This window comes from Topomyia yanbarensis, chromosome 2 (assembly GCF_030247195.1).
Source record: "Topomyia yanbarensis strain Yona2022 chromosome 2, ASM3024719v1, whole genome shotgun sequence".
Taxonomy (NCBI): Eukaryota; Metazoa; Arthropoda; class Insecta; order Diptera; family Culicidae; genus Topomyia; species Topomyia yanbarensis.
The window spans coordinates 453,177,870-453,198,202 of NC_080671.1; the positions used below are offsets into that span (position 1 = coordinate 453,177,870).

At 42.5% G+C, this 20,333-nt stretch overlaps 1 protein-coding gene across 2 annotated transcripts in view; it reads right to left on the reverse strand.

The window, feature by feature from the left end:
* Nucleotides 1-6,825: 6,825 nt before the first annotated feature.
* The window catches only part of LOC131685838 (long-chain fatty acid transport protein 4), a 75,209-nt gene continuing 61,701 nt past the window's right edge, over nucleotides 6,826-20,333 (reverse strand). For both annotated transcript variants that reach the window (XM_058969823.1, XM_058969824.1), the window contains exons 3-8: nucleotides 9,294-9,444; nucleotides 8,759-9,231; nucleotides 8,496-8,697; nucleotides 8,245-8,437; nucleotides 8,053-8,183; nucleotides 6,826-7,991 (exon numbers count right to left, since the gene is read on the reverse strand). In XM_058969823.1, the coding sequence (XP_058825806.1) occupies nucleotides 7,374-7,991; nucleotides 8,053-8,183; nucleotides 8,245-8,437; nucleotides 8,496-8,697; nucleotides 8,759-9,231; nucleotides 9,294-9,444 (1,768 nt within the window). In that variant the 3' untranslated portion in view covers nucleotides 6,826-7,373. The remainder of the gene's footprint in view (nucleotides 7,992-8,052; nucleotides 8,184-8,244; nucleotides 8,438-8,495; nucleotides 8,698-8,758; nucleotides 9,232-9,293; nucleotides 9,445-20,333) is intronic.

The following is a 20,333-nucleotide window of genomic DNA, read 5'->3' on the forward strand; positions in this document are numbered from 1 at the left end:
TGTTCATGTGTATGAAAAGTAGCCAAAATAAATTCAGCAGCACTGTTTTTCATCCCGTTTGAAAATATTATGAACGCTCTTGACTGGCAAAACGACCAATCAGAAGCTGGTTCAACATTGAGGTTAGGACTGGATCAAATTGGCTACGTGATTGTCTTCTCTTAGGTTTTATGCGTAAACAACTTTTGATAGAAGGGTGAAAATATAGAAAAACTCAGATAAGGGTGCAAATTCCACACGGTTAAATAAAACGACCTGCAGAATAAGTTCTTTCTCAACAAACATATGATTACGGCTTAAAAGCCAATTGTCAAAATTCTCTTTGAAAGGAAATTCCGGTCAAACCGTTACTAGCTAAACACAGTTCATAGCAGTAAATGAAAGAGAAAACTTTTCTCTTTTGTTTACTACCAACATCTGTGATTGGCGAATAACGGTTTGTCCGGAATTTCTATTCAAAGAGAATTTTGACAGTTGGCTTTTAAGCCGTAATCATATGTTTGTCGAGCTTTTAACTTACTTTTGTGTTTTGTGTCACTTTCGCACTTATTAGTGTTGCCAAAAACAAAATGAGAGATTCGACTCAGTCGAGGTCTTCCGTGGAGGAAGGTACTTTTGAGTTGTTTGGGGTATACTCAAAATTAGGTAAATTCAACTTAAATTTGAGTATAAAAAACCTATCAATGAGTTGTAATTTTTGCCGTGGTTAAATGGAAACTACCTTCAACACGGTATCGGCAGGAAATCGGCAGGTTTACGAACCGTGCCTACTAGGTAAATATAGTTGCCACACATCCTAGTTTAACCCGGAGACTCCGTTTTTTAGAGGCGATCTCCGGGTTTCACAATTTTTTCCAAGGTTTGGTGAGACGAGGAATAATTTTTACTTTTATAGTGCTGAATTTCATAATAATTGATCAGGTGCTTACGCTGGTTGATCCTGCAGCGTCAACCAGAGAAAAGCTGTGCTTCTTTGTTAGAACTTCCCTAGCGACAGTGGTGACAAATGACCGGATTTCTTACGCCCCGTAAAGAGTTCCAAATGACACCGCCATATGCTTCTCGCACTATGCCACTTTTGCTTACTGTTAGTTTTGGCGGAGAGCAAAGATTGTTCGAATTATCCTCCACAGCGATAGTGGTTGGTGTTTTGGATACTTTGTAGTCGGCCGGGGAAATGAGATTCTACAAATTCCCCCCAGAGGCGAGACTCGAACTCGCAACCTTTGAGACTCCGGCCCAATGCACTAACCCTTATGCTATCCCTGGGTATCGTGACATCCCAGAAAGAACATATGGTTATCCCACTGGCGACGGTGATCGTACCCTGCCTGCAAAGCGAGAATCAACACACAACGGCAGCTGATCACCCCAACACATTTGATCTATTTAATTCCCCCGCTAGACACCAATTCGAACGGGCGGGTTCGCTCCCGTCATACCTCTGTTCACTGGGCAAGGGACCAGAAATCGACAGTCTTCATTAGCTCTGTCACCCACCGAAGTACGATGGGTAATGAACTAAAAATTAGACATCAGACGATAATAAAAACCCGGGCCTTGGTATCTAGCTGATCTAAACAAATCGAATGTGTTGGGGTGATCAGCTGCCGTTGTGTGTTGATTCTCGCTTTGCAGGCAGGATACGATCACCGTCGCCAGTGGGATAACCATATGTTCTTTCTGGGATGTCACCATACCCAGGGATAGCATAAGGGTTAGTGCATTGGGCCGGAGTCTCAAAGGTTGCGAGTTCGAGTCTCGCCTCTGGGGGGATTTTTTTTCACATGATTGCTTAGCTTCACTCACCATTTCCGTCTTCCCCGTTGGATACCACCAGTCCTAAATAAGGTATTGGCACTTAAGTCAAAAGACCAAAAATTGAATTATTAGTTTGAGTTTCTACACCTATCTAAAGTAACAGAGCTATTTGCAAACGCGACCAATTTACACCTTGATTTGAATGGTACAGACCAGTGGTGCGCATTATGTTTTTCCAAAACAGAGTCTATTTGATAATTTTCCAACCAACGTCTTTCTTTCTAACTCAGTAGAAAATGCCCTGGTATGGGCGTCAAGAAAATATGAGTAAACGCTGAAATCAGACAGAGATTTGAAAGAAAACGATCGCTCAGCATTTTAGAGCACTTTAATCATCGATTAAAGTGCTCTAAAATGCTGAGCGATCGCTTTCTTTTAAATTTCTGTCTGGTTTCAAAATTTATTCATATTTTTCTTGACGTCCATACCAGAGGTCAGTAAAAATCTCCGAATGAAAGCTTCACCAGAGGTGTAACCCTATAAGTAAATAACCACGAAATTCTTTTACCAAAGCATCGGCCTTTAGGCCAACCCGTGTCTTGGATCTGATACACACCGGACGCGTGTGGCCCAATGACAACCAGAAAATCGTAGATGCATTCCTAACTTTGACTGTTATTGCGTCGTGTTTTTACTCCGAGAAAAGATCCAATGTAGTTGGATATGTCAAACGATACGTAACCCATGCGAAACTCGAATTTATTAACCGAAAATTGAAGGAGTTCTTCGAAGGTATTTAGGCACATGTAACCGCACCGTACTCCTCCAGCAGAATAGTGTTGCTCAGCATTGTTCGGTTTAGAGCACGACAAAGGCTTGAAGTATCCGCTCGGCATAGGATATTACAGAAACCGCTAAAGGAGCAACAAAGAGCAACAAGGAGCTGATACACAATCGTTATAGTAGCATTGTTGTGGCGTTTCTGTATATTGTAACCCGGGTAACAATTTAGCACTGGGTGGAAATATACCACTTTTTGGGTATACACTCCGTAGAGTGTATTTGTTGACACATAAAATTATGCTCACCGCTGTTCGGTACCGTTCACTTTTTCTTGTATATTTTGATCATTTTCGCGTTTGTGAACGGTTTTGTTCGTGCAGTTAGGTTAGATAATTTTTGTTTTATGTTTGTGAATAAATTACATGGGATTAGATAGGCCATCCCTCTCCTCTTGCTGAAAATGTGTGCTGATAATGCTGCGCATCGGCGATGACAGATGTGATTAGGCTAGTATTTATTTGTTTTGGTGAAGTGGAAGAGGCGGGCACTGATTAGAAAGTTTCGAGCCATGGTGAGTGAACGACATCGTGTGTTTTTTTGCCTCGTTTGGACGTTTTTTCGCTGGACAAATCCAGCCAGTTCTAGTGTGCGAAAGAGTATTCCCGCAAAAATGACGGCCCGTGGTTCGAGAACTTGTGCTGTGGTGCCGGGTCACCGGAAAAGGAAGCTAAGCGCCAAGGAGCCACTCGCTTCCCCGGCTAAGTATAAAGGACCCAGAAGACGCCTTTCCGCTCTCGCTGTGAAGGATCAGGCGAACGAGCCTAGCTCTCTTTCACAGCTAAACGTCAAGGAGAGCGAAACAGGGCGACCAAAGGTGCCCCCTGGGAAGTACACAGCGTTGACTTCTGGGATCTCTCGCGGGAAGCGAGTAGATCCGGCAATAATTCGCCATCGTCGCTGGGGAGGTTCCAACAAAAGAGCCAAGCTCATCTCCCTATCTAAAAGCCAAGGACAGCTGCCGAAGCAGCCAACGGAACCCGGACGAGTACGCGGCCGTTGTTGTTCCGGCCTGCCGGAAGGAAACCGCCCGCCCTCCCTTCACCAGCAGCATGGGGACTCCGCATCAGCAGCAGTGGAGAGTTGAAGTGAAAATATACGGTAAATTTAATATTCGTCCTGATATTGCAGTAAGCGTAATTATTTTGAGTACACAAACTAGCGAACTGGGTTGTGTGATACTTAATGAAAACGATTAACCACAACTAAAAGCTGACAAGCAAGAGGCATGATTCGGTTACACTACAGGGTTACTGACTTAGATTAGAGTGTTGATACCACAGACAGAACGTCTACTACAGTGCTTTGGTTCCAGCTTGGAGACGCTTCAGTAACGCTTACATTAAAAAGAAACAAAGTTAACCGGTTTTTCATACGATTATACTGCAAATGGTGGCTCAAACGGTGGCACTTCATTTGTGCCTTTACACTGACGTCACAAATGAACTCGAGTGTTCATTTTTGGCAGTTCGCTTGTACTGTTTACATGGACTACGATGTTTTGCGATTCACTTCGAGCGAATCTAGTCTTCCACAAAATTTTTCTAAGCCCATGTAAACAGTATTAGTATAGTAAACAGTACTGTATAGAAAAGTGAGGTTAACTGTGTCAGTAAAGAACCTAATATACATAAAAAATTTACCACTTTTAGCGCTTACGGCAGCCATGGCGAAAGTAGTGAAGCAACTACGTTCGATTGTTTGTAATTACTGTCATCTCCACCCCGGAACGAACATGTCTGTCATCATGACGCGTTGGCCGAATACAGGCGAGCTCCAGGGTGGCCAGACCTACCGATTTATCGGTAGTCCTACCGATTTTGGTCTTCCCTACCGATTCACAGACGACCAAGGCAAAACTACCGATATTTTGTTATACCTGCCGAAAACTACCGATTTTTATTGATTTTGGACACATCCTACTCAACTTTCCTTTTTGCCTTTCTCATATAGAAAGGTTACGCAATCACTCTGAAAAACGTCAACCTAATCCCGGCCCGGAGGACCGAGTGTCATATCCCATTCGACTCAGTTCGTCGAGATCGGAAAAAGTCTGTATGTGTGTGTGTATGTATGTGTGTGTATGTATGTGCGTATGTGTCATGTATGTGAGATGGCTGGACCGATTTGCCCAAACTTAGTCTCAAATGAAAGGTGCACCCTTCCCATCGGCTGCTATTGAATTTTGGATCGATCGGAATTCTGGTTCCGGAATTACGGGTTTCAGAGTGCGGCCACACAGAAATTTCTCATATAAACTATAGGGAAAATTAAAAATAGAATTTTTATTTTTGATGCTAAATGTGTTCAAGGTGCATGAAACGTCGAGATTTGATGCAAACTCGAAAAAAAATTTGACGACGATTCACTTTTTTGGATTTTGGCACATTTTTGCCTTTCTCATATAGAAAGGTTATGCAATCACTCTGAAAAACGTCAACCTAATCCCGGAGGGCCAAATTTTTTTTTCGACTCGCATAAGGTTTCTGGATTTTAACAGGGGCGTAGTTGATGGTTTACGGAGAGGGGTTACACCCCCCCCCCCTCTACTGTTCACTCCCCTCCTTTAAAAATCTCCTTAAATCACCCCTCAGACCACCACCCCATCCAGCCCTCATACCCCTCCCTTTCAACCCCATCATCTTTAAACCACCACTATATCACAAAGCATACCAATTTAAGCTGGGGAGTCGTTCGTTCATGGGACTTTCGCCCTCCTCACATACCCACCCCCGCATGACAAAATGAGTTAGCAAGCAGATAACATTGATCTAATGCTGATTAGGCTAATGGAGTATGATATTTTTTTGTTTCAAGTGTTTCACCGTCGACACGTAGCTCATCAAGTTCGTGGCTGGCATGCCATTGTGTATAAGTGCAAAGTGTACTAAGAATGTAATGGACATTTCCACAATTATGTTGAACATAAAAAGCCTCCGTGCCATAGTTTAGAGAAATGAGAAAGGCACAATTGCACCGCTAGGTGGATTAAAACAGGTTTTTTGGGTTGGATTTGGTCTGAGATCTGTGTTTTCAGTATTTTACAATTCTATTTCAACGATGTCAACACTACGTTTTTGGGACAACAACCTGACCTACCGATAAACTTTTAGTGACCCTAGTGACCCTACCGATATTAAGGAATTCTATCTGGCCACCCTGGCGAGCTCCTATGTAGAGAAAGATAAGAGCATCGAGCGCAAGCCGGGTTCCCGCCGTCCGACGGTTTTGCGTGATCGGAAGATGCAGCAAGTGCTGAAGTGGAAGATGGAAAGCAAGGTGGAGAAATCCTGACTGACAGGGGACGCGACGTACAACTCCCACACGAAGCTTTCAAAGAAGGTTTTCTTGTGATTGACAATCAGTGCGAGGGGAATGCCAACGCCAGCTTTTTTTGTAGCAACTTGCGGTCAATCGGGAGATGTACAGCACGAAGTTCTTACTGGAAGTAGTGGCTTTCATTAAAGAACACCACCCGAAAGACAATGTCGTGCTCCGGTCAGATCTGGCGAGGATCTATTTAAACAAGCGGCAATAGTATACGAAGACAACAAATGTTGCATCGACTTTGTTCAACTTGACTATCTGTCGCGTAGATCGAAGCACATAGACACCCGCAGGCATTTTGCGAGAGATCCAACGGAGAAAGGTTCTCCAACACTGCAGCTCAGAAGAAATGAAGGCAACAAGTCCGCCAAGCCATTGGGAAATAAAGTTGCAGAGATATTCGAAACTAGTTGGTTTAGTGATTGATGTATAAAACAGGCATTGGATAAAGTACATATCGAGTAATATTGGCAAATAGTTTATCAGCTGTTTAACGGCGTCGAAGGAATGCGCGAAGTAAAGATTGAAAAATGTTAAAGCTAGAAAGGAAGAATCGGTGTACACAAGAAGGGGAAAACTATTACGAAAATTCACACTCCGTGGCGTTGATCAAAGCGTAGTGTGAGAGCCCATAGGTTACCTTCTTAGATAGGAGCATGCTGGCTCTTAGATGGTATTGGACAATATGGGATACGGTATGAGGTTGTCTACCCGTTAGTATATCTTTAAATACTAGTTGCATCTGCGAATATGCCTTTCTAAAGTTTTCGTAGTCGGTTCGGTAGCCTGAAAGATAAGGACTATAATAATCAGGCCTTCGGTGTTTGCAACTGCTATATATAAGAAGAAAATTCGAAACAACTCTCGGATAAGATAATCATTTAAAAAGACGCTTCATACACATGTAACCCGATTTATTTCAAATATCTATTTTCTACCATTTTTTGTGTTTTCAACTTAAATGCAATATTGTCTAGCTAAACTTTTGAATCTGTACTGGATAGGAAACAAAAACCTAAACAGATGTACACAATTTTAATATAAGCTATAGAAAAAAACCTTTTCTCACATAAGTACTTCGGTCCCCAGTCCAGCCTTCTTTCCTAATTATTTACAAAACACTTTGATATCGCCGACAATAACATTTACTTCAGTCAAATGAAATACAACTTAGGTATAATGGGAAAATTAAACGTTGAATGATAACGATCATTGAAACTATCCAACAAATACAACAACCACTTGCTAACTATTGCTCTTACATGTGAAAGGTCTCGAAAGAACAAACGGAATCGGGGAAGGCAAACAGCTGCTCGCTCCGGATGCTTTCGCTCAATATCACAGTTGATCGGAAGATAAAACCAAAAACAAAAAATATTGTTGCTGATAGGAGCGATGAAGTGAGGTTCTACAAAGGGATGCAATACCGGCAAAAATGCGAAAGCCTAGAACCTAATTTCCCCTCGCTGAATCTGTTCGAAGACTTCCTTATTTAGATACTCATAGGTTCCCTTAGGCGACAGGTAGTAGAGAGCATCCACGATAACATTAGGATCAAATTCTTCCTTCTGCAGGTCAAGCTTTTTGAGTTTAAATGTTCCAGTCATATCAACTTTGGTGAGTAATCGCACAAATAGTGGTCTAGCATAAGAAGGCAGGCTTTCCTTCAAAGTTTGTGCTAGCTTAACTAAATCTACTTGACGATCTGGATCCAAAATCGCCGCCATTCCAGCGCGGCCTTCCATGTTGGGAACCGCAACGCCGTACACGACTGTATCTCGATAACCGGACGCGTTGCTGACCTCGGCTTCCACCTCGCTGGTCGAAACGTTTTCACCCTTCCACCGGAAAGTGTCTCCGGTACGGTCCATGAAGAACAGATTTCCTCGTTCGTCGGCGGACAACAGATCACCGGAAAGAAAGGCCGCATCTCCCTTGCGGAAAATATCCCGAACAATCTTCTTCTCCGAGGCGGACTTATCCACGTACCCCAGGAACGCTCTACTTGGGTTATTCGGAATGATTTTTCCGATGAATACTCCTGGTTCGTTTGGTTTGCACAACTGGAAACAAGAACACAGTTAAGTTTTGCATAAAAGCTAATCATCGTTCTGATCAAAGTACCTGACATAGTCCGTCTTTCCCGCGGATGGGCTCTCCAGTCGCCGGATCCGCTCGAATGATTGAGATCGGGTAAATGGATGGAATGATACGGGATACGAAACCGATAGCACCCGGGGTGTTGTCTAGGTTAACTGTTCAACGTAGAGGAGTTAATGTAACATTTCATAAAATAAATGGATGTAGAAATCTTACCAATGTTAGCATTGCCCTCGGTTGCCCCGTAGAATTCGGCAACCCGTGGAATGTTGAAACGTTCAACGAACTGCGGCCAGATCTGTGGTCGTAATCCATTTCCAAATATCAGCCTTATTTTGTGACCCTTGTCAGCAGGGGAAGCTGGAGTGGCCAGAATGTAGCGGCACATCTCCCCAATGTATTGGGCGACCTATCGGAAATAGGTAACATGATAAACTTGACCCTGTCAACGAAATTGGGTGACTTACCGTGCAGTTGTACTTTTGACAATCAACAAAGTACTGTGACGCGGAAAACTTTTTCCTAATCGCGACAGTTGCACCGAACAGTAGGGCCTGTCCGCAACTCATCATACCGCCGGCGGTGTGATACAATGGAAGTGGAGTGTAGAATATGTCGTCGCTTCGGAAACCAGACATGACGTGGATAGCTGCCGTGATGAATACGAATCTAAAACAGTTTAGAGAGCGTATTAGAATTGAGTTATCTACGACATGACTACGAAGCCTACCTGGAGTGTGTAATGACGGCAGCCTTCGGCAGCCCTGTTGTACCGGATGTATAGATATATAACAGACGGTCATGGTGGTCTGGTTTCTTGACACCGGACAACGGTTGCTCCTTCGAAGCGGACTGTAGCAAGGTCGCCATATCCTTCGAGTTTGGCAGCACTGATTTCTGGACAGTATCGTTAAGCTGATACAGAGCTGTTGACGACGGAAGTGAGTCGCTGATCTCGGCGACAGAGTCACACAACGATTCACCGTACAACAAAGCGTTGCACTTCGCCACAGTAATACTGTGCATGAGCGCATTCTTCCGTAGATTGTGGTTGATCAGTGGAATGATTACTCCCAGCTTCGATAGGCCCAGCCAAGTGGCAACGAATTCGGGCCGATTCTCTAGCAGCAAACCGACGACATCGCCATGCTTGTAGCCATGGGTGTGGAACACGTTCGCTACCCGGTTCGAGTAGTCACTGACCTGTTGTTGAAATGAGGTTTCAATCATTATTTGTTTGAATCATAAAGACTGGAAACACCAACCTCTCTGAAAGTCCATTCCTTCCCCTCGAAGATAAAGCAGGCTTTATCCGGTTGCTTGGCAACATACTCGGCGAAGATCTCCGCGATACTGGAGTTCTGTCGAGAGTACTTCCTCACCAATCTCAGGAGCTTGATGTAGCGCGTTAGTGCTCTGTGAATGAATGAAATGAGGTTATATACATAGCTATGGGTACAAAGTATGACTAAGACCAAGGTAAAACATTACGCAGCACTTTGTGGTCGAGCCAGGTTGTGGTGAGTATCTATGAGCCATAATGCATAGAAGTAAAAAAAATATATGCCGAGTACATGGATGAGCTAATCTTGAATGGCATTGACGTAAATCCCAATACAAAATCTTCAACTCTAAAAAAAGCAATATAAAGTCTTGGTACTATACAGCCTTTGACCGCAAATCAGTCCCATAAATATAGGAAATACCATTGAAAATGGGACAAAAATGCAATCATGGGCAGTATATTACGTAGCAGAAATCACCCTTCTATTACCAGAAATTTTGCAGACGATTCTTAGTGTAATGGACATGACATTGCAGATTGACACTAAGACGTTTAGCTTTTTATTAACGATGAAAGTTACATCTGCGACTGTAACCATGAAACGCGCCGGTTATCGCCGCCAATACTTATAAAATATATTTCGATTTTAATTATAAATTTTACTTCTCTCGTGCAAATACTGTCAAAATGGCATGATTCCATAAACCATTATAGCCAATATTCCCTAGAAGCTTTATCGCATTGTATTGAGGACTGCATGCCGGCCATTTAATATGTGGGATGTTTTTCTCAGCAAGCCAAGGCATGGATTCCCTAGAAACGTAGATATTGTTTAGTGTATAAGTGGGGAGCGACATTTTTTACACGGCGCCCATGCGCATTACCAACTGTAATAATTGAGTTCTTGTCGGCCAGTCTCACGAACACCAATGCAGCTTACTGGTTGAAAACAATCCCATTTGCTTTTGCTGTCTTTGTTTATTATTTTCCACCAGCTAGCGAAGTAGTATTTGTTGCATGTGACGTGTACGTACATGAGCCGTAGAAAAGTCTATACTAAAGCAAATGTCATCATTCTACTGTTATTAAAGCAACAATAAACAGGTTTCAGTACATTCGAGTTTCCTATACGTAAGGCGTTGTCCCGTTTCCGCCATTTTGGAGCTTTTCACTGCGTTTCCTGCTTGGAGTTCCGATAGAAAATTTAAACCCACACAGGTCCAAATATTGTAAAGAAAGTTTAAATGAAAAGAAGCTTTTGTGGTGCGGACAATATTTTTTGTTAGATCAAAATTGGGGTTGTGCAATCTTCGGCTTGAGAACAGTTGGCTGTTTACAAATCGTCACAGTGCGCGAGTGGGCGAATAAAAACAATCAGTTTCTTTTTTTTTGCGAGTGCTTTTTTGCTCGCGTACCGTTGGATCTTCGTGAGTGGGATTATGTGCATAAATGGTTGCAGAAAAAAGCCAGCCACTTTGTTCATTCGGTGTTCGAAAGGACATAAAATGAATGAGAAATATTTGTTAGCCAGACTCAGCAATCAAAACTATTCTGTGTGGAAGACGCGAAGAAGAGAAATTTTGCGGTCTGTTGCGTCCGACGCAAAACCGGAAACTGGATCAAAGTTGAGTTGGCGTACGCGACTGTGGTACTGTACGTCGAAGACAGCCAGCTAAACCTAGTTCGGAATGCTGATTCGGTGCGTGATGTATGGAAAGATTTCCATGAAAAGTCGACGATGATATCGCGAGTGTCTGCTGTGGCGCATATGTTCAACCGTTTCGTTTGTGCTGGTCAACAGTTGGAAAACTTAAAATCACGATAATCTATCACAGTCTGCCGGAGTCGTACGGCATTGGAGAACCGACCAGATACGAACCAGAAGCTGATGGACGAGCATCGCCGTCGAGTGGAACGCTAGAGTATTTTGATACAGTAACAGAAACCGCAGTATAGGAAGAAACAAGGAGTTTTTATTCTCAGGTGATACGATCCTCAAAAACGGCTATCAGCCATGTTGGTTTTAGAAACGACAGCTAACAACATTGTTTACTAGTTCGCTCCATATATTTGCTTGGATTTCAGGAGGTAAACAAAGTTGTTCACTGTCATTTTTCTTCCCCGCAGCCTGCTGCACGTTTACCTCACTCCTCACCTAGTTACTGCCAAAGACGAATCACCTTAAAACTCTAAGCACCTTGGGAAGAAAGATGTAGATTGGAAAGAAAACAAACAGAAAGTTGGTAAGGCGTAGAAAGTTGCTGATTCAGATGTGGCCGTTTGTTTCACAGTTGGAAATAGTTGTCATGAAGGTTCGTCGATAGCGGTTGTTCCAGTCATATGACTAACGACCGGTTCGGATGGTGATGGTTCGGAAATGGCATCAGCTGGTATTGTTGCAGGCAAGTTTGCATTCGTCTTCAAGGTGCGATGCATGGAAAACCATTTCCCAAAGTATCGCCAAACTGAGCTGAGCGGGCTCTCGACATAGTCCAGACGGACGAGTGCGGACCAAAGAAGAACGTTACGTGGGTTCCGTTATCTGATGACCCTCACGAGTACTATAGTCGATGCAGCGACTGGCATTAAGCAGTATGTGAAGACTCAGTTGGGTAGAGCACCGAGCATTATACGTTCGAATGGAAATGGGTAATATGTAAACTCAGGGTTGAAGTAATTTTACTAGGTTGAAGGCATTCAATCGCAGTTCACCGCTGCATATTCCCCACAACAAAATAGTGTGCCAAACACAAAAATCGCACCCTACAGGAGACGGCCACATATATACTTCTTAATGCCGGATTACCCAACAAGCTACAGAACCATTTGCTTTCGCGAAGCCTAGATCGAAACCCAAAGTACGAACCCAATTCGAAAAATAATTTAGCGGAGACCGACCAAATGATGCGTGACGGTTTGTCTTCTAAAGGCGGTGGCGATTAGGTCGGCGTTGATGTCGTGAGCGACAATAGATAAATTCAGCAGGAGCTAGTGGTCACAGAACAATCGGCTGATGAGGAGTTTTTGGTTGGGATGCTGAACGGGATCAAGCGTTTGAGCCGGCAACCGACGAAGAGCATCAGTGTACGAATCGTAACACGTGGGGATTGTTACCAGAACGGTTCGATGCCTACGTGGTAGACGATACAATTGTGACGTCGGTTCCAGAAGAGACTCGAAGGCAGTGAAGGGACCGAAGTAGGATTTGTGGTTAGCAGCGATGACCGAAGAATACGACTTATTAATAAAGAAGGGAACGAGGTCACTGGTGGAGTCGCCAGCCGGGCGATCGCCCGTAGGTTGTGAATGGGTGTGTAAGCGAAAGGAGAATAGTTCCGGCAATATAACTCGATTCAAAGCTCGCCTTGTAGCCCAAGGCTTTTCTCAGCGGCTCGGCGTCAATCTCTCCCTGCTAATACCCGAAACATCCGTAAGGTAGCATGTAGAGTAACTTCATCACAGTTTACATCATACCATTGTGTATAAGCCTAAGCTACGATGCGTGCCATGAAACGAGACAATAGGGCATTGCAAAAAAAAAAAATTTGAATTCTCGAAGGCCCCCCCTCTCATATTGTGACAAATGTCAAAGTAAGCTCAGATGCCAAATTTCACATCATTTGGACAATTTTAGACCACCGCCCACTTCACTTGAAATTTTTTGAAATTGGTACTATGGGAAAATATTGAGGAAAAACACATTAAATGCAATAACTTTGGAAGTAGCAATCAGAAAATTACAATTTATACCTTTTTTGAAAGGAAATAATTTTAGTATTTGAATAAAGATATATTTGTTTCTAGAAAAATACGGAAAAGTGGGGTACTGGGTCATTTTGGCCCAAAATCCCCTATTTTTAATGATTTTTCTGCTCCGTGATGCAAATCATACATATTTTGTAGTTTTTCTAATGTGAAAAAATCTCAGAAATCGAACGGAACCCTTTTGACCTTAGTCCGAATACGAGAAGTTGGGGTTAAATGGCCTTTTGTCATTCATATTAAACTTCATCATTTTCTCGTGAATATATCTCTATTACTCTTCACTCAATTTTCATAAACTATACCTTGTTGAACGTGGAAAATCCTTAGGATTATAACAAAAATAGATTCGTAACCGGTAAAATTCAGGAACATCAAATTATCTGACATATAGTGTCGATTTCACATTTTTATCATAAAATCGCACATATTAACTCCATTTAACAACAAAATTCTTATTTAATTTACTACTTTTAGTGTAAAATATGCTTAGGGATCACATGAGAAAAGTTTCATTCCTGGAAAAATAGGGGAAGTTGAGGTATTAGGACAAATAATGAAAAAAAGATATTTGTAGAGTAAATATCAAAAAGTTTGATGTTTCTGAATTTTACCTTTAACATTTTTATTTTTGTTTTATTCCTCAGAATTTTACACGTTCAATAAGTTACATTTTATGAAAATTGATTGAAGAATAATAGAGATATATGCATGAGAAAATGATAAAATTTAATATGACTGACAAAAAGCCCTATAACCCCAACTTTGCGTATTCGGACTAAGGTCAAAAGGGTTCCGTTCGATTTCTGAGATTTTTTCACATTAGAAAAACTACAAAATATGTATGATTTGCATCACGGAGCAGAAAAATCATTAAAAATAGGGGATTTTGGGGCCAAAATGACCCAGTACCCCACTTTCCCGTATTTTTCTAGAAACAAATATATCTTTACTCAAATACAAAAATTATTTCCTTTCAAAAGAGGTATAAATTGTAATTTTCTGATTGCTACTTTCAAAGTTATTGCATTTAATGTGTTTTTCCTCCACATTTTCCCATAGTACCAATTTCAAAAAATTTCAAGCGAAGTGGGCGGGGGTCTGAAATTGTCCAAATAATGTGAAATTTGGCATCTGAGCTTACTTTAACATTTGTCACAATATGAGAGGGGGGGCCTTTGAGAATTCAAAAAAAAATTTGTTTTGCAATGCCCTACGAGACAAGGCCTTATTACAGTTCACTATGTGCGACTGATACTCGATGCCCATCGCACTTCTCCACGATCGTGGCTTGGCGCACTTCGACGCCTCGTTGAAGGTCGTTGATTCCTCAACTTCATGAGTAGCAACCTCTCCCTCATAGTCCTCAAGATGCTTCAGCAACTTTCCAAGATTGTTCCACGTTGCCGACTGAGCACTGGAACATCTTCACGTCTCGAACGTCTTTATTCAGCTCTTTGGAGAGCTTCATCTTAATCGCCAATGGTGCTCTTTCTCCGGGGTCATCAGAAGAATTCATATCCTGAAGCTGAAGGCTCCGGTACAGCCACTTAGCTCTCAAGTTAATAAAACAAAAGTGCGTTTTCGCTTTCTCGTCAACAAACCAAACCTTCTGTGCTTACTTCCTGTTGCGACCTGTTGTACCGGAGTTGGTCGAGAGTTTTATCCAGACACTCGCGTACATGGACTAGATAAACACACACACGATGTTAAAACGGTATGATTGAACTGACTGATGACCGACTAACAAGTGGTTTCCGTTTATGGCGGTATCTCAGACTGACAGCAAGACTGTCACTAGAGAGCCTGGTGCAGAAAGTGATGGATGGCAAGGCAGTTTTGTTTCATCTTCTATCGGCCTTGGTCCACACTGAGTACCTACCACCAACGCTAAAGAAGTGACTCCACCAAACACCTCTTTTATTTAATTTTGTCGACACTTTCATTCCTTCCTTTCCCACTTTCTTTCTCGATACCTCCTAGCTTAGCACTTCTCTTTCTTCTCTTCTTCAGGATCCCTTCTTCACTCCACTCAATGTCACTTCCACTCCAACACCAATTTCGCTGCTTTTCGTCCTCCGACTCCGCAACTCCATACGACTCTGCTACGGCTGTCTTTGGCTACCGGTCCTGTAACAAAGTAAACAAAGTTCATTCCGTAGCGTCAAACTGGTGCCCAAGTAGTGAAATCGTTAGAACTCAACGGGGTGCTGGAGCGCAGCAGAAAATTTTTATTTCCCAGATTAAATTTTGGGAAACTTCCCAGTTAAGCTCAACCGGAATGATGGCTGGTTCTAATTCGTATTCCGGCTCCAGTGACACAACCGATTCTAGTTAGAATCGCCGTCGGAAGCAAGCGAACCTCTGATTTACTCATTTGCCCGGCTTACTCAAACATAGGGGCGAAGTGGGGCAGCACGTGCAAAAGCGATGTGATGTAGCCACGTTGGGTGGTGCAATCAAAATAGAATTGGCAAAGCAAGCAAAATGTAAACACAAATGAACACTTAGGGTGAACCTGTCGTCAATTGACATTTCGACGAATTTTGATTCGAGCCAATAATAGGAACCCACTCGAACTTCGACGAGGGGTTCGTTTCCCAGTATCTGGCGTAGTTAATTGACGAGTGGACACCGTAGAGCTTTACTAGGCCACAATGGTTTTACGATATAAACCACGGTTTCGAATTATAAACCACGGACGTCCTGGAAGTCTAGATTCTCCTCTTACAACTGTTCAAGACGAAGGTCACCGGGCAGTTTAGATTGGTGGTTATTCACCTCTTACCTTCGACCGTTTGGTCCTGGGCCCATAACCTGCTCAGTCAGTGATATCGGATCAGAAAAGAGAAATACGTCTTGCTTGTTGGTCTGACGACAAGGTAATGAAAGCAAAAAAACTTTGTCTTGTTAGACTCTAAAGTCAGTTCAAATCTCGTAGCCTCCCTTTTAGAAGGCACAAGTGCCTCTTCCACTACTCTGCGGTCAATGCCAATGGTGTCGATGTCGTCCGCGTAGCCGAGTAGCATATGAGGTCTCGTGATGACGGCTCCGTTCTTTTGCACATCAGTGCTTCGTATCACACCTTTGAGTGCTACTAGACCTAGATTTGAGAGTTCAATCCTTCTACTGCCCCAAATATCAGATGTCTGTACGGTTACTTTGTCGCTTGCCATCATACGAATCAACTAACTGGTCGGAAATCCACAGCTCTTTGATATCCACAGAGGGTGAGTCTGCAAACAGCATTCTCGAAATTTATTCAGAATTTGTTTCATGGTAAACATCCGGTCCGTCATTGATTGTCTTGTTTTGGTACCGACAAAGGATTCAACTGGCTATCAAAATCTGCTAATCAGAGCACGAAAGTAGCTTAAATGCACCATTGAAGATCGCTATGCCCCGATAGTTATTGCACTCGAATTTAAGGCCTTTCTTGAAGATAGCGTATATGAGGTCATCCAAAAAATCCGAAGCCATTTCTCCTTTCACCCAAATCATCCCTATCACGCAGTATATTGTTTTTAACAGCCCTTCACTCCCGACTTTTAGAAGTTCAGCCTGGATCCCGTCCTTCCCATCATCTATCACCTTCAATTCTCCCTGGTCGCCTCGGCTTCTGGCCCGAATTTCTCTTCCGTCGCTCTTTGACAGTCAGCATCGAACCAACCGTTCCGCTGGTGTCCACGTGTGATACTCACCAGTTCTGAGGCTTATGTACTTACCGCTGTATGGACCTGCTGTCCTTTTACATTCATGTTATCCATGGAAAAAAGAAGCTACAGAAAGCCTGATGCCCGAAAGCTAATTGCTTCACTTACTTTAACATTATTGATTATAGTAATAGGTAATAGTAACAACGGATCAAATGTTTACCCTGCGACAGATCCTAGATAAATTCCGGGAATACAACTTGCAGACACACCATCTGTTTATTGATTTCAAAGCGGCGTACGATTCAGTGAAAAGAAACGAGTTATGGCAGATAATGGTAGAACATGGTTTTCCGACGAAACTGATTAGGCTGATTCGTGCAACGCTGGATCGATCGAAATCAAGTGTTCGGGTTGCAGATGAGATTTCGGCGTCCTTCGGAACCTTAGACGGATTGAAGCAGGGTGATGCGCTGTCAAACTTGCTGTTCAACATTGCTCTTGAAGGTATCATCAGGAGGGCAGGCGTGCAAAGGAACGGTACCATCGTCACTCGGTCTCAAACAGTACTCGGAATGCTCTTAGGATTTGCGGACGATATTGATATCATTGGAATCGACCGCCGAGCCGCGGAAGAGCCATTCGTGTCTTTTAAAAGAGTGACAGCAAGAATTGGTCTCTCAATCAATACCAGCAAGACTAAGTACATGATAGCTGGAAGAATACGTGGGTCTAATAGTGATGTTGGTGGTGAAGTGGTGTTAGGTGGTGATAAATTTGAAGTCGTGGAAGAATTTGTGTACCTTGGAACTCTAGTGACGTGCGATAATGATGTTACCCGCGAGGTGAAAAGGCGTCTTACAGCTGTGAATAGGGCTTTTTACGGACTTCGTAGCCAGCTGAAGTCCCGTAGTTTGCAGACGAAGACAAAATTCGCGTTATACAAGACATTGATAATTCCGGTTGCCTTGTACGGCCATGAAACGTGGACGTTAAAGGTAGTTGATCGTAGAGCGTTCGGTGTCTTCGAACGTATGGTGCTACGAACAATACTCGGCGGTAGAGAAGAAAATGGCATCTGGCGGCGTCGCATGAATCACGAGTTATACCAAGTATATAAAGGAGTGGATGTTGTCAAGCTAATAAAAAACGGCAGGCTGCGGTGGGCTGGTCATGTTGCACGAATAGCGGAAGAACGACAGACGAAGATAATATTCAGTAGAGAACCGGGAAGAGGCCGACGACTCCGTGGCAGGCCGCGTACACGATGGCTGTGTGCAGTGGAAGAGGACCTAAAAATAATCAACGTCCAGGGTGACTGGAAGAGATTGGCCCAGGACGGGGTCCAGTGGAGGAGAATTCTTCACTGGGCGTAGATTCAGCGAAGCGAATTGTTGCCCATCAAGTATCAAGTAAGTAATAGGTTCGCATACTGCTGTCTGAACGCGTCGCTTCTAATCATAATGACGGATGGGCTTGTGCGGGCAAAGCTTCGCTCTACTGTTGCTTCGTTGTCCTCCAAGTTGTAATTTAGATAACCGCACAATAAAAATTCCCAATTAGATCAATTCTTTATGCAAAACTTTAGGACCACCCAAAATAAAGTCAAAATTTGTATTTCGCTGTACCCGCTCCTATTTCGGTATACATTTCGAATCAGTATATAGTAAATATGGTTTTATCACCATTTTCGATAATCAAGTTTTCTTAAAAAATATTCCATTTCATTGCAAATTATCATGATTGCTCATCAAAAAATGTAATATCACGACGTCTGCCCTTTCAGGTCAATTTGAATAATAAAGACTGTTAGCTTCGGTTTGCATTAACATTAACAACTTTCAATTCATATCCAATTTTTCTTTTATGCGGGAGTTGCGTGTGAGTTTATTTCATGCATGAGTTGGTTTCGCGTTTCTTCAGGTCTGAATGCAAGAACACATTGTTGGGCAAATTTCGTTCACCTTTCTTAATTCTTTCCTCCATAGTCGGTCGAGTTCCTTACGTCATTACTAAAAACAAGAAATTAAACAATCAAATCAATATTTCGGAACTACGTCTCTTTCACATGTCTTATCGAATTAGGTAACTTTTCAAAAAAAAAACACTAGAAAAAATCGCAGAGATTGCATATGAAGCTGTTTTAAAGTGTTTGTGCGCGACATACTTCATATGAAAGTATTCCAATCATACTGCCATTACGACAACAAAGTATATCAATAAACTTTTATCTAGCATTAAGTTGATACTAGTTACAAGCGAGGAAAATCTGAAACACTAAAAAACCAAACTTTCATGTTAGACTTTGTGTCCTCATGTACAAAAAAATTGCATCGCCCGAAAAAAAATTCCCTTTTGGGAAATTTTGCATAGTACCAGGCGCTTGGTTCTCATCCCAAAAGACAGTTTGGCGCCAATTTGGTGCTGGTTTAGATTTATCTAACTAACATTAAGTGGACGTTAGTTACTGAAGGGAAGCGCTAAATGAATGTCGACCACTGCATTACCCGGGTCTTTCATGGCAAGTTTTCGGTAAGCCATTTCTAACAACAGTTACTGCCTGTACATACTGTAGTGAACGGGCTTTCAATTGCTTCAACTATAAATATAATATATTGTTATTACTTCGATGTAACGCAATGTTGATGAAAATTCAACAAACAAATGAATTACCTAGCTAATTATCTCACCGAGAAAAAACACATTTGCATAAAAGGTCAGTGTAACAGCGAAGTAGGCGAGGTCTCTTTCGAGACAGTTCAGTTTTTTTCCGTCAATTTTTTTTCACTGCACCATTTTGCTGCAGTTTCAGAAGCTTTATTAGTTGGACCACTTCCGACGAATTCTCGGTGGTGGAACACGAAGTGATATACAGTGAATAGCTAGTTCAACGAAACGATTTTGGCGTCATTGTACTGCTCGTATAAACAGAACATTCGCACGGCTTACCGCTGCTGGCTGTGTTCGGAAGTGATCTCAGCGTACAGGAGACTAGAAAGGCATTCGAGTAGATTCTACGTGATGGCGCGTGGTACGGACCACTGCTGGATGGCAGCAAGTTGTTCGCTTTATCGGTCATCGTACAATGAGAGCGAAATCAACGCCACTGATAGACCCAGATGTGGTTGCAATATACATCGCGGCTAGCAAGATCCAGTAGCAAAGCTGCCACTTCATCATCGTCATCAGAAGCGAAACATCAATCCACAAATCCACGCCGACAGGGCCACAATGCAGTGTCGTGTATCTGCGATTACCGGTGAGAGCGTTCTGATTATACTTTCAAATGATTACGTAATTTTTTGTGTAGTTGTAGTGATTTTATTTTATTGGATTACTTTTTATTTTTACTATCTGAAGTATATCCATAAGGTTCGTTATATGCAATCAATCCATGATATTTATGTATTTCAATATTTGGGTAGGGAGGGTACATCAGGGTATTATACGAACTGTGTCATGGATTAGGGTACGTAGATCGCCTTTCTCTAGTTATAAGATAATAATGTCTGCACTTACTTCCTAATTCTTCGGAATTATGTAGCTATTGTTAATATTATTATCTGACACGGCACAGTAAGTTTGAGAGCGAGTAAGGGCGCTTT